Raw genomic sequence first — 13,865 nt, forward strand, 5'->3', positions numbered from 1 at the left:
TAAACATTTAGATTTTACACATTAAAAAGTCAAAGTTTTCCAAACTGAAAATACTCTGATAAAAGTATGATGAAATGTAGTAGCATACATTAAGAAACACATTTTCTTTACCCGTATGGAACACATGATCTGTTTATTCCTAATAAAATGATTTAAGTGTAAAAGCTCTAATTCTTCAGCTACAGAAATATAAAGGTACATCCTGTACTTTCCTGTGCATAATGTGAATAGTACTTTAATATTTGAACTGTACTGATAACAGGGCCTCGACATTGAAACAGTTCCTTAACCATAAAACTCCTGACTTAAACTACAAACACACAGAACATGTGGTAAGTGGGAGTCCAACAGACTGTGTTGTTTCTAGACAGTAAATAAACAGTTCTGTAACAACAAGTCTGTAATTCAGCACTGCAGTGTGTCAGGAGTTAGAGTCACTGGTCTAAACTGGCTCTTGGTGTGTGTCTCCATTCCCTGAGGACTACAGTCTTGCTGAATCCGTACAGGGTCATGACATAAAACAGAGCTCGGTGTTTCAACACGTGTTTCCCTCCCCTTTCTCACAGAACCCGGGGTTCATCGAAGCAATAACTTTAAAAACACTTCAGACAAAAGCAGACATCGTTACAAAAAAAAAAAAAAAAGACGTTTTTTCTGTAAACACTCATTACTGAGGATTCTGTCAGACTTGGAGAAAAGAAATGTCAAATAACAACTAGGTTTATAAATGCATATACAGTCTATGGGAAACATTTGCTCACAATATTGTATGTAGATGAAAAATAGATCCCCAATTTCTGTACATACAAAGTGTCTTGAAACCTGAAATCGCACAGATGAAAAGGTTCAAATTAGGCCCACATTTTGCACACACATGCATGCACACATGCTGGAGCGGTATCATAGTGAATTCAGTAGCATTTTTAAACTATCCATTGTATTAAAACAGAATTACAATTCCTAATGTATTGTGTGAATCCTGAGTTTTACACCCCAGAAGGCTTACATTGCATCAAATTGAAATGTCTGACAAACAGTTTCCTGAACTTTCCACTGACACTGCACTGAAAAAAAATCTAACAACTAAAGCTGGTTGGTAACTATAATAAGTAATAAAAAAAATTATATAATAAAGAGGGAGTTGCCACTTTTTCTGTTTAATTTTCATTTAAAACTCACAGCTCCATGGTTAATGGACTCCAGGGTAGCTGGACACTAATTTAAGAGCTATTGACCATTGAAGGATTTACCTAATTCTAAGATCAAACGTATATTTTTGTCTAAAAGTGGCTAAGGATACAATACGGATTCCTAGCTAAAGTATTACTAACCTTAAACAGCAAAATCATTTAAATAAACTGGGGTGGGGTGTATTTAACGTGTTCTATATTGAACACTAGGGATGCACCGAAATGAAGATTCTGGGCCGAAACCGAAAACCGAAATAAGAGGAAAGCAAGGCCGAAAACCGAAACACCTAAAGAAATTATGCCAATTATTATTACCATTGCATTTATGTCTATGACTCTTTACTAACCTTACTAAAATCAAGGCATTTCAATTGCATAAATCAATATTAAAGTTTCAAAGAATAAATCAATTACAAATTATGAAAATATTTATTTATAGCACATTGCAACAATGCACAGGATAAAATAAATTAAAATTCAAACTTAAATGTTTAACTTAAATGCACTCATGTGTACATTCAATAATAATGTACAGGCCCTCTGGCCTGCTGAAAGGTTGTAAAATTAAATATGTTCTTTCATAAAAACAAAGTGCATTCAGAACAAGTGCAACTGCTTAAAGATACAATAATACAACAATATCACTGGGAAACTTCCTGCCTTTTCAAAAACGTCCACCACAGACGGAGTGCGCGTGTTCGGAGGGGTTTTGCTTTTCTGTGCCGCGTTCCTCTCATATTCAGCATAGCGATCGGAATGTTTGGATTTCAGGTGATAAATTAAACCCGACGTGGAGAAAATCTTTGCAGAAGAAATTTCGGTATTACATGTTTTGCACATCGCTATCCATGGGTCTTTCTCAGATATACTGAAATACGTCCACACCGCAGACATGTTGTTTTAGACACGCACGTGCAGGCCGCGGTTTCTGTTTGCGGTCAACACAACAAACTGTTTCGGCCGCGTTTTTTCGGTTATCAAAGTCTTTCGGCCCAAAACCGAAAATGCACTTTTGGGCCATTTTCTGGTGAAAATTTTCAGTGGCCGAATATTCGGTGCATCCCTACTGAACACCCTTATTTTGTATTAATTACTTCCAGACTACAGATGCAGTTCAATGAATTGCTTCAACACCCACAATTAAAACAATCGGCCTGTGCCAGTCTGCTTAAGAGTTTCAGCATAGTAATTCAATTCAATTCATTTTTATTTCCATAGCGCTTTTAACAATGAACATTCTCTTAAAGCATCTTTACACAGATAATGTGGTGATACAAAATTCATATGTTCTTTGTAAGTGTAAGTTTGCCTCTGTTGAGCAACTGTGGCAAGGAAAAACTCCCAGAGACGGCATAAGGAAGAAACCTTAAAAGGAACCAGATTCAAGAGGGAACCCATCCTCATCTGGGTTGCACAGAATGTCCATTTATTGCAGATATAAGATGTTGCGGTGTACAGTGATGGTGATCAGAAGCAAACTGTAGTCCTGAGTCAGTGTAGCAGTCTGTTGACATTAACTACAGTCCAAATCCATCCTCAAAGCTCCGGTTCTTACTCCGGAATTTCATGGAACCACCCAAGGCGTTGATGAGAAACCGTAATGCCATTTATAGATTTCCAAGCAAAGTTAAGTTAAAAACAAGCTACTGTCCACCAGGGCTTCCAGCTTCTAGGGGCTAAGGAATAGCTTTTTTTTCCCTTTTGTGTAGGCAGACCAAGAATCACGTATGAAATGTTTCAGACACCCACTCCATGAAACAGGAATGGACATTTTTTCCCTTTAATCAGAAATCATTTTTTTTATCATTTATTTTATTTTTACATGTGTTTTTTTTCCCTCTGTCTCCCAAATTTGGCATTCGGGCACCTTTATGCATCAGTACACAATCCATGGAAACAATAACCATGGAAACAGACAGTACGGTCCTGATGCAGCGACGGGCTGCCGAATACAGAGTCCAGCTTTTCAGTCACACATAACTAAAATCTATTATAGCAGAACCAGCTGGTCAGACAGGTTTATTCAGGGATTTCACACATCCAGTCCAAGTTACCCAGAGGATGGCTGCTCATTAGAGAAAGAACAGTCCCCAAAAATTGCACTGCTATGTGTAAAATAGTAATAGCAACAGGCTTTTATATGCACACTGGCCACAAATTCTGTAGGCAGTGCTGTCACTTTTCTTTGACTCAAGGACTTGCATAGGGTCAAAACATAGTTAGTGGTTAATGAATGGTTCTGTTTTATTTTTAAAAGCTACAGCAAGAGCTAAAGCAGAAATTGAACAAAGTGCAAGGAATGCCTTTTACAAACCCAGTCTAAGATGGCATCAGGTTCTACTTAACCTGTGTTACTGTATTTAAAAACAAGCCTTAAATATTTACTGTTCTGAAAAAGAAAAGATAGATTAGAAGATGTAAGATGCACCTTGGTTAACAAAATTCTAGTTCTGGTTCTACTTCTAAACGAAGAATCATCAGGGCATGTTTTTTTGGCACTAATAGCATACAGCAGGGGTCTTCAATGGTTTTCGGGTCAAGGACCTCTTAGGCAATAGAGACATGGGGCATTTGATACAAAATGTGTCAAACCGATATTAAGAGAAACTAATCATATTACCCTAGTTATATTATGTTCAGACAATTAGACACATGTTGTTGTTGTACATGCATCATTGTCTGTATATTTTCGTATATTTAAAAATCTTTCAATAAGATTTATGCATCATGACAAACAAATATTTTGCAATTAAAATCACCATTTATTAAGCTGTTCACACTTGTCTTTTATTTTAATAGCTTTGCAATTGCTATACATTTACATTAATTTCAGTTTAAATTTTAATAGAACCTAACATTAAATTTTATCGTCAGGTAGACAATTATACATTACAGATAAGCTTTGAGTTTAATAGCACTTTAATGTAATAATTATATTATTAATAATATTATAAATTAATAATTAGTCATTAGAATTATACCTAATTATTAGAAATATAACAGAATTTCTTTTTATGAAATAGTTTATCTTTGATGTTTTTACCCATGTTTATTTTTTTAACAAAAACTTATTTGTGATTAAACATTAATTAGCGGACCCCTGGTTGAAAACCCATGGCATACAGTACTCCCTTTGGTGACTTGCCAAGAACCAATAGTGTCTTCTCATTGCCGTGACTATGACCTTAAACAAATAGATCACCTCTATATACCTTATCTATATTACCTTATATTCTGGCCATTCCTTTCACCCTAAAAGATGCAGGTAAACTGGTGGTCCTCAACTCACAGAACCATAGAACCAGCTGGGCAGTGAGCTGCTTGCAAATGGACACTTCCACATCACTTTTTTAAGTGCTCAGTGGACACAGGGCTGGCCTGGGCACAGTCTCATCTGCAAGAGCAGATAAGTTCATAGGTCTATTAATACATAGCATAGTGTCAACATCTTTGGCAGGAATGCTGAGCACAGTCGTGACATATTTGTACTCTGGTTGCCAACTCAGGAAAAGTTGAATAGCATATTTAGTATTGGCTATTTAGAAAAGACCCTGGCCAGACACTCTGACTCTCTATTTCCTGCATGTATAATAAGGTCTGAATTTCATTGCAAGTGTGTGGATCCAGTAACTTTTTGGAACATACATTCACCACCACCAAATGGTAAATTTCCAATATGATTCCAAGATGCCTTTGCACCTTAATGTCGCAGAAGCATCATCACACAGATTAGACATAAACAGATTTTTATTGACAAGGGTTTGGGACACTGCACCAAAGTGGACCATACTATATCCTGCATGCCTCTATGGAGACACAATTGCAGGTTCTGAAACCCCAATTTGTGGAAATACTCTGGCAAATAGATACAGTATGCAGCCAAATTTATGTAGACACCAGAACATCACACTCACATGCTTTTTAAATATTTCATTTTTATATCCTGCCTGCTGTCATAATTACTTTCACTAATCTGGGAATAATTTCCACTAGATTGTGGGGATTTATGGGTAGTCATTAAGCCACAAGCGTGTTAGTGAGGTTAACCCGTGTTGGGTGAGGAGGTCTGGTATGGCTCTGTTCAGAAAACCTAATTTCTTTCACTCAAACAATGACAAGCCATGTCTTTAAGAATTTTTTTTTTTTTTTAAACAGAGACAACAAATTGGGGAAGATACTCATATGGCTTTGATTGTCTGATATGCAAAACCCCTTGTAATATTGTAAGATCAGGGTTCACATTTGGGCAAACTAAACAAATCATTTAACTGAATAGAATGAAGTCAATGAAAAGACTCAGATGTATGTGGTTGCAGTTGTCTCAAAATGTCCTTCCAGTTCTGTGCATCAAAGTCATATCCAGTTACTACTGCCAAGTTTTGCAGCATGTTTTTTCCATTCCTTCTGGCAATGGGGATTGAACCAGCCAATTCGCCTTAAGACCAACTGCACTTCATTACTGTGACTCCTATTGCTTGGTTAATGTTGTAAAATGCTTGCAATTTGCCCCTGCAGTTACAGAAGTGGCAGGGGGTCAGGGCCAGCAAAGCCTTTTTCTGCTGGCCTAAAGACTATCAGAAGCACTGACCTACATTTACATCCTAAATTCTAATATTTGTTCCATGAAATGTAATAATTTATTCCCAACGGTTTATTCTCTTCTCTTTGTAGCGTTTCTCCTGGCTGCACTGCTTCCAGTACATGTATGTGTATGTTAGATTTTTTGTCCAGATTTTAGCCTCTATGTGCTGCCATGTCAATCTAACCTGCCCAGAGCCTTCAAAGTCTGTACTGCTGGCTCTTTAACTATTGAGAATATTACCAATTAATATTACCAACGGGTCCGTTTCTTTATCCACTCAGATTTCATATTCACCTCACAGGGCTAGCTAGCTTGCCCAGAGTAGCGTCAGCATTTTTCCGTCCTCTGATTGGTTGGTCAGAGGGAACTGTTGCAGCCAAGTTCGACTGGCAAAACATGTGTGGAGCGCTCTGCACACATTAATACATCTAAGTTAGACTTTTTTTATGCCTATGGTGGAGGAGAAATTTATTTGCTCTCTGACATACTTAAAAATCTATTTTCAAGAAAAGCTATACGGCTAGTAGAGGTCGGCCAACCCCCGAAACTAGCTAGCTTGTCTCAGCCAGGGAAGGGGTTTGTTCTCCACTTCCAGACCAGTAAATTCGAGCTGTACCACTGGATTACAGCCTCTGAGGAGCGGTGCAAATTATGAGTCTGCATCTCTGGTGAGCAGATTGTATTTTATTTACATTTTGAATGTTTTTGTCATGTTATTAGACAAATATTAATTCTGAACTGCTCCAGATGATGTAGGTGGCACGGTTGTAGTGTAGAGCAGCGGTCCCCACCCTATTTTGTGTTGTCTTTTGGTTCATTTTGCTAGCTTGGGGTTTCAATTTAGCTGTAATGTATTGTGTTAGTGGCCGGAGCAGCCCCTTTAAGAAGGTAGCGGATGGTGGTAAGACATGTGACTGAGGCATCAAGAGTGAGTCATAGACAGATGTGGCGGAGAGAATCCGGTAATTTTCCGCTGCCCGGGGGACCACTGGTGTGGAGGTTTGGAGTTGTCTTAACTGAATTTCTTGCTTTAGTAAAATGGTATTTACCCTCCATATGTGAAACGCCTCTCTCTCTGTAATGCCACACGTTGTTATTTTGTGTTTTTGTATAATATTGATGGGTTCTATAATTGCGACGTGATAGTGGTGGTATTAAGAGGTGGATTAAGTCGGGTACGTCCCCACTGAAGGCCCAGGTAGCAAATGCACGGCCCACCACTCAATTACAGTATGGGCAGTATCCTCACAAGAAGTAGGGTAAGTTTTTGATAAAAACATTTCTAAGCACTTCGCTAAGATAAGTCTGAATAAAAGCCTCTCTAAATGCTACAAATGTACTTTCACATTATCTAAATTTATCTTAAAGCCAAACAGAAAATGTTTTCCAAATTCAGATACTTCATGAACAAACTACATAATCTAATGTTCATTCATTTCGTTTCATAAATGTGGAAACTTTTTAGATAAAGTCAACATTCATTTAAAAAAGAGAAGACATTACATTATCTCAACACACACTCTTATGGAGATATTAAAAACAATTTTGGCTTACAGTTTTAGACTTTCTTACAGGCACAGCAATTAGATTGACAATTGTTTAGTTTTCAGATATATGAAAAGATAAAAAGAACAAGAAGATTTGAAAGGACTGCACAGCTTCAGAGCTAGACAGCCACACAGAGTTGTCAGCAAAGCACATCTCGGGATTAAATATTGGTATTTGTTAATAAAAGAAACTGATGTATAAGCAGGAGCAGGAAAGAGTTAAGAGAGTTTATTAAGCTTTTTAAAATCCTAAATCTTAATCAATGACTGCATCTAAATAAGTCTGCTCTTGTACTTAATTAGTGGTGCAGGTTTTTTTTTTTTTTTTTTTATGTAAAACAGGCACGAGTCTTGGATAAGGTGTAATTTTGACTCTAACCATTCACAAGGTTGATATTGCCTGTGTCTCCCACTTAGCTATTATCCAAACTGTTTTCTCTTTTGAACATGGTAAAAAAAATCATAATAAAGCACTTAGAGCCTAACAAATGTTTTAGTTGCTACATCCAGGTGCAACTGCATTCATTTAATTTGCCTCATGAATCAATGTTCTCTCTTCTTTCCTTCACCCTATATTTAATAAAAGAGTCATATCTTCCACATTATATTGAATATTGTAGTGTGGACCAGCTCATTTTACTCTCACTTTTCTCACATTAGACCATCTCTCAAGAAGCATTACATGGGAATTTGTGGCCACACCATGGAAAAATTACCTTAATAAAAATCTGAAAAAAATAAAAATCTGTTTCATTTACAAAAGAAAAAGGCTTTTAAAAATGTTTTGCACTTGGTTTTTAAAACCATGTACAATATATAAACAAAAGTACTGGGACGCATGAATTTTTCAACCATATGTGGTTCTTTCCCAAAAAGTTGGAGGAACACAATTTTATAGGATGCCTTTGAATGTGCTAGTATTAAATATTCCCTTCACTTTAACTAGGAGACCTAAACCTGTTCCAGTAGGACAATGTCCCTGCACACAAAATGAACTCCATAAGGATAAGATTTATGTGGGATGAAGTGAAAGATCTTGAGAGGCCTGCAATAACGCTCTGAATTCAACCCTACTGAACATCTTTGGAATGAATTGGAAAACTGACTGCACCCCAGGCCTCTTTACACTTTATTAGTACCCAACTTAACTAATGCCGTTATGGCTGAATGAGTGCAAATCTCGACAACGGCGCTCCAAATTCTAGTGAAACATCTTCCCAGAAGAGTGATGACTATTATAAACACAAACCAGGGCTAAATGTGGAATGAGATGTTTACAAAGCACAAAAAAATAAAGTGCACGGTACAGTGTCATCATTAATCAAGTAACAAATCAAAACTAAATCCAAGTGATCATGTATAGTGCAGTAAGCCATAAAGGCTTCCAGTTCATGACATTTTATGTACACACAAACTATAAAGGTGGAAACACATTCAAATCAAAACAAAAAGCACATAGAATATGAAGCGTATTAGAATGCTTAATTGTGTCCTGCTGGGATTTCACAGTATAATAGCTATAATCCATAAAAACTAATATTTAATTCAACAGTAAACACACCAGGTGAGGACTTTATATTACTCAGAATTCGATAAGAACAAATCACCGATCACAAACAGTGGACAAAGTAAAAACAACACCAAAGCCGTAACTAATGCCATCATGCTGTCCTTCACTTTATTACTATTGAGAAATCATTAATCTCTTACCTAAAAATAAAATGTAACCCTGAGCAAATCAGGACGCTGCTTTCAGGTGTGTGTTTAACTAAAATACCTCCCTATTACACACAGTATGCAGCACCACGCTTTAATCACTTATTTCAGACTTCAGCCTATCAACCTTCAGCACAGCATATATGCAAAGCCAGTGGCTCAGTTGGAGTTTGCACACCTCCCTTTAGACCACAGTGAAGTATTAATAACTCTCAGCTGGGAGATAATGCTGCCTGTGTGCACGCAACTCTGCCAGGATATTATATCACAGCTCGGCATGAGAGGATCAACGTCTTTCTTGACTGCCAGGGGTCAAAATTTCCGATCACACATGCTCATACATATAAAAAGACTTGCCCTTTATTCCAAATATCATGTCTTTCGTTCATCCGATCAGACACTTAGTCTACAAGCATGAGCATGATTTATTCATCTTCAGTAACCACTGTAATCCTGATCAGGGTCTTCGTTGATCCGAAGCCGACATTGGGAATAAACAGCTGTGAGGTGGGAAGACATAGTGGATGAGAGTCCATCACAGGGCGCTGTGAACATTCTCACACACACACACACACACACACACACACACACACACACACACACACACACACACACACACACACACACATACATACATACTACATACATACATACACATACATACACACACACACACACACACACACACACACACACACACACACACACACACACACACACACACACATTCTCTCATTGGTGCATTCCTTCTTTTTTTTTAATAATGTTCCAAATTGTTGGAATAAATTTTTAAATCACTCCAATGGTGAGTTCCTGCAAACCGCTACCAAATGCAAATTCTACACTTAAAATCAACTTCAGAACTTATCATAAAAAGGTTCTTCATTTAATTTTGGAATAATAAGGAAATGGGCACACCTGCCCATTAAACTGCTCATCGGTCAACAGTCCAATTACTTTAAAGCCTGTGAAAATGGATATATGATTGAAAAAATTGAAAGAAGATGAATATTTTGCATTTTTTTTAGATTTGCGATATAGGTACAATACAATTTAGTCATACCTTAATAGCTTTATATCAAGTCCATGATGGTGGTCACGAATATTGAGTGACTGTCCATATACATATGGACCCTCGGGTAAAAGTTTTCAGACACAAACCTATCCTATTCTCTCTGGATATAAGTTAATTAGGTTAGAAAGCATTACATAAAGTCAATATATATTCACCAAAACATTTTTTTGCAGTAGACAGTAAGTCAGAAGTACTCAGAAATAGAGCATCAAGATGAATCAAACAGGGTTTTTTATTCACAAACATACACACAAAAAAAACCTGAGTGCTGCTGGCTGGATATTTTGTTTGTTAGACTATTTCTGTTAAATATTGCTGTACCTGTAACACCTATACCAAAACTACAAACATCAGTGTCAACACATAAGTATCATTTCTACCATCAGAAATATCTTTCAAACAAATAACATCTGTTATCTGAAAGTTTTGTTTCTACACTTTTTGGCACCTTAGGCGAGTTTCCTATTCTGCCCACCCCCTCCCCGACTCCGCCCTCCGACCAGATACTGTACCATAAAAATAGTTTGCAACAGTCAATAAAAAACACGTAATATTAATTGCAAAATTGCCTAAATTCAAGTATGTGAAAATATACTGTATGTTAAATTTGAGCAGAAAACTAATTAAAATGGGCGAGGGCAGTGGCGAGGTAAGGGGCGCTCAGTGGCACTCCCCCAGCTGGTTGCGCCTTAGGCGACCGCCTACTTTGCCTATGTCTAGAAACGGTGTTGTTTCCATTAAAGCATGACTCATAAAAAAATTAAAAAACTGTGCAGCAATGGCAGGACATTGGGGCCAGCATGGCCTTCTTTGATAACCTGAACGCTATCAGAATCACTTAGTTAAGTTTTTTTTCCATGAATATCTAATACTGGCTGAGAAAAAAGGTGACCATCTGTGAGCAACAGTATGGTTTTATGCTGAGGAAGAGCACCACAGATGCATTATTTGCATTGAGAATGTTGATGGAGAAGTATAGAGGTCAGAAGGAGTTGCATTGTGTGTGTGTGGATTTAGAGAAAGTGTACAACAGGGTGCCGAGAGAGGAGCTGTGGTGTTGTATTAGGGAGTCAGGTGTGTCAGAGAAGTATGTGAGGGTGGTACAGGACATGTATGAGGACAGTGTGACACCAGTGATATATGCAGCAGAAAATGACTGAAAGGTGAATGAAAGGTGGAGGTGGGACTGCATCAAGGAGCAGCTCTGAGCCCTTTTTTGTTTGCAGTGGTGATGGATAGGTTGACGGACGAGGTCAGACAGAAGTCTCCATGGACTATGATGTTTGTGGATGATGTTGTGATTTGTGGTGAGAGTAGGAAGCAAGTTGAGAAGAGCCTGGAGAGCTGGAGGTACGCGCTGGGGAATGAAAGTCAGTATGAATAAAACAGAGTACATGTGTGTAAATGAAAGGGAGGGCAGTGGTCTGGTGTGGATGCAGGGAGAAGAGGTGGATGAGTTTAAATACCTGGGGTCAACAGTGCAAAGGAATAGAATAGAATAGAATAGAATAGAATAGAATAGAATAGAATAGAATAGAATAGAATAGAATAGAAAAGAAAAGAACAGGCTTTTATTTGTCACATATACATTACAGCAAAGTGAAATTCTTTCTTCACATATCCCAGCTTGCTTAAAAGCTGGGGTCAGCCATGATACAGCGTCCCTGGAGCACAGATGGTTAAGGGCCTTGTTTAAGGGCCCAAGAGTAGCAGCTTGGCAATACTGGGGCTTGAACCCCCAACATTCCAATCAGTAACCCAACATCTTAACCACTAAGCCATGGTACGACGCCCTTGAAGCAGATACGGTTAAGTGCCTTGCTCAAGCGCACAACAGTAGAAGAGTATCTGCAAGAGTGAAAGGGAAAGTTTATAGGACTGTGGTGAGACCTGCGATGTTGTAGGTTTAGAGACAGTGGCATTGAGTAAAAGACAGGCAGTGGAGCTGGAGGTAGCAGAGCTGAAGATGTTGAGGTTTTCATTGGGAGTGGAAATGGACAGGATTAGAAATTAGTTTATTAGAGGGACAGCGCTTGTAGGACGTTTTGGTGACAAAGTGAGGGAAGCGAGATTGAGATGGTTTGGACATGTGCAAAGGAGGGCCATGGGGTATATCGATAGAAGAATGCTGAGAATGGAGGCATTTCAAAGAGGCAGATGTAGAGGACAGAGTAGTATGGATAATCCACTGTGCGACCCCTAATGGGAGCAGCCAAAAGATCTATTAAATTATTTCCAAAAGTCTATTCTCTTCATTTCATAGCTTATCTCTCACTCTCATGCTGTTTCCTGTCTTGAATGTTAGAGTTTCTATCCAATCACAATTCAGCTTTCACATCACGTGTGTCAAAGGAATCTGCAATGTGGCTTTTAGAATCAGCAGAGCGAGCACCTGTAGCATATAGTACATGTTATTTAAAGGGTACTGCTTTAACCTATTTGATTTCGAGTTGGCGAAACTGGAGCCATCTAGCACAGTACAGTAACATTCTTTCCTGTAGAATTTACACAAAAAATTTATTTCCGCTTCTCCCATTAGGGGTCGCCACAGTGGATCATCCACATGTTTGATTTGGCACGTTTTTACGCTGGATGCCCTTCCTAACGCAACCCTCCCCATTTATCCGGGCTTGGGACCGGCACTAAGGCTTGTGCAACCCTAATGGCTGGGGTAGGTTTCCTGACCGGGGATCGAACCCAGGCCGCAGCGGTGAGAGCGCCGCATCCTAACCACTAGACCACCAGGGAGCCTATAGAAGTTACACAAAAACACATGGAAAAAATGCCCCAAAAAAAACAGTCATTTTTATGCAGTTAATATTAATGCTTCTGCTAGAGATGTATGCTGCCAGCACAGCAGAGGCTGCAGTAAGAGAAAGAAGAAAAAAAAATAAAAAATGTTGAATTCTGTTCATTGGGTTTCTTGCTTTAATAATGCCACTCATTCATTTATTCATTCTTGCAGCATGAGAGACCGGTCTGTGAGGCAGTGCTCAGTTAAACTGCTATTCTGTAGAATATTGATGGTTTAATTCAGGTAGGACACCACAAAAGGCCTAGGCATAAAACATTTTATATATATATATATATATATATATATATATATATATATATATATATATATATATATATATATATATATATATATATTTGTCCCTCGGGAGCCTTGGTTTTCAGAGACACTACAATTATTTTTCAGTTATAGCATTTTAAACAAAATCATCCCCAAAAGGAAAGCTGAACAGGCGAAAAGAATGCACGGTACCTGGGCGTAAGTGAAGCGTTTTGTTGTTGCAGAAATCAGTAAAGCAGCAGTTGCGTTTTGACACATCTTTGGAGCTGTAGCAGAAAACCTGTCCCTTTAGCTCGCTGGGGGACAAGCAGGACTTCACAGCCTCCTCCTTGCCATTGATGAGCATCACCGAATTCCAGCATGCACCCTCAGCCTCCGTCTCACAGGTGTAATTCGCACACAGCTGACACACACACTTAAGTGCTGGAAACACACAGAGAAAAATATCTGGCTATTCCTGAACACCAAAACTTTCAGCAGAATAAGGTCATTTTTTGTGAGATAAGTGAGACAAGTGAGATGCTGATAAGGTTTGCAAGAGATTTTTGACCAACTTATATACATATGCACATAAACTTGATTTATAGAATTTAAATAAATGCTGATAATTCTTTTTTAAATAATTCATCAGTCTTCGTTCTATTTTCAGCTAATCCCATTAAGCCCATTTTACACTAAATGT

The 13,865-nt window shown here is 38.2% G+C and overlaps 1 protein-coding gene across 1 annotated transcript in view; it reads right to left on the reverse strand.

Annotated features, from left to right (window-relative positions):
* Positions 1-13,865, reverse strand: part of acvr1c (activin A receptor type 1C) — a 49,328-nt gene that overhangs the window by 28,786 nt on the left and 6,677 nt on the right. Inside the window, exon 2 of the mRNA XM_083537786.1 lies at positions 13,376-13,606. Within this exon, the coding sequence (XP_083393912.1) occupies positions 13,376-13,606 (231 nt within the window). The remainder of the gene's footprint in view (positions 1-13,375; positions 13,607-13,865) is intronic.

This window comes from Silurus aristotelis (assembly GCF_946808225.1).
Source record: "Silurus aristotelis genome assembly, chromosome: 3".
Classification (NCBI taxonomy): domain Eukaryota; kingdom Metazoa; phylum Chordata; class Actinopteri; order Siluriformes; family Siluridae; genus Silurus; species Silurus aristotelis.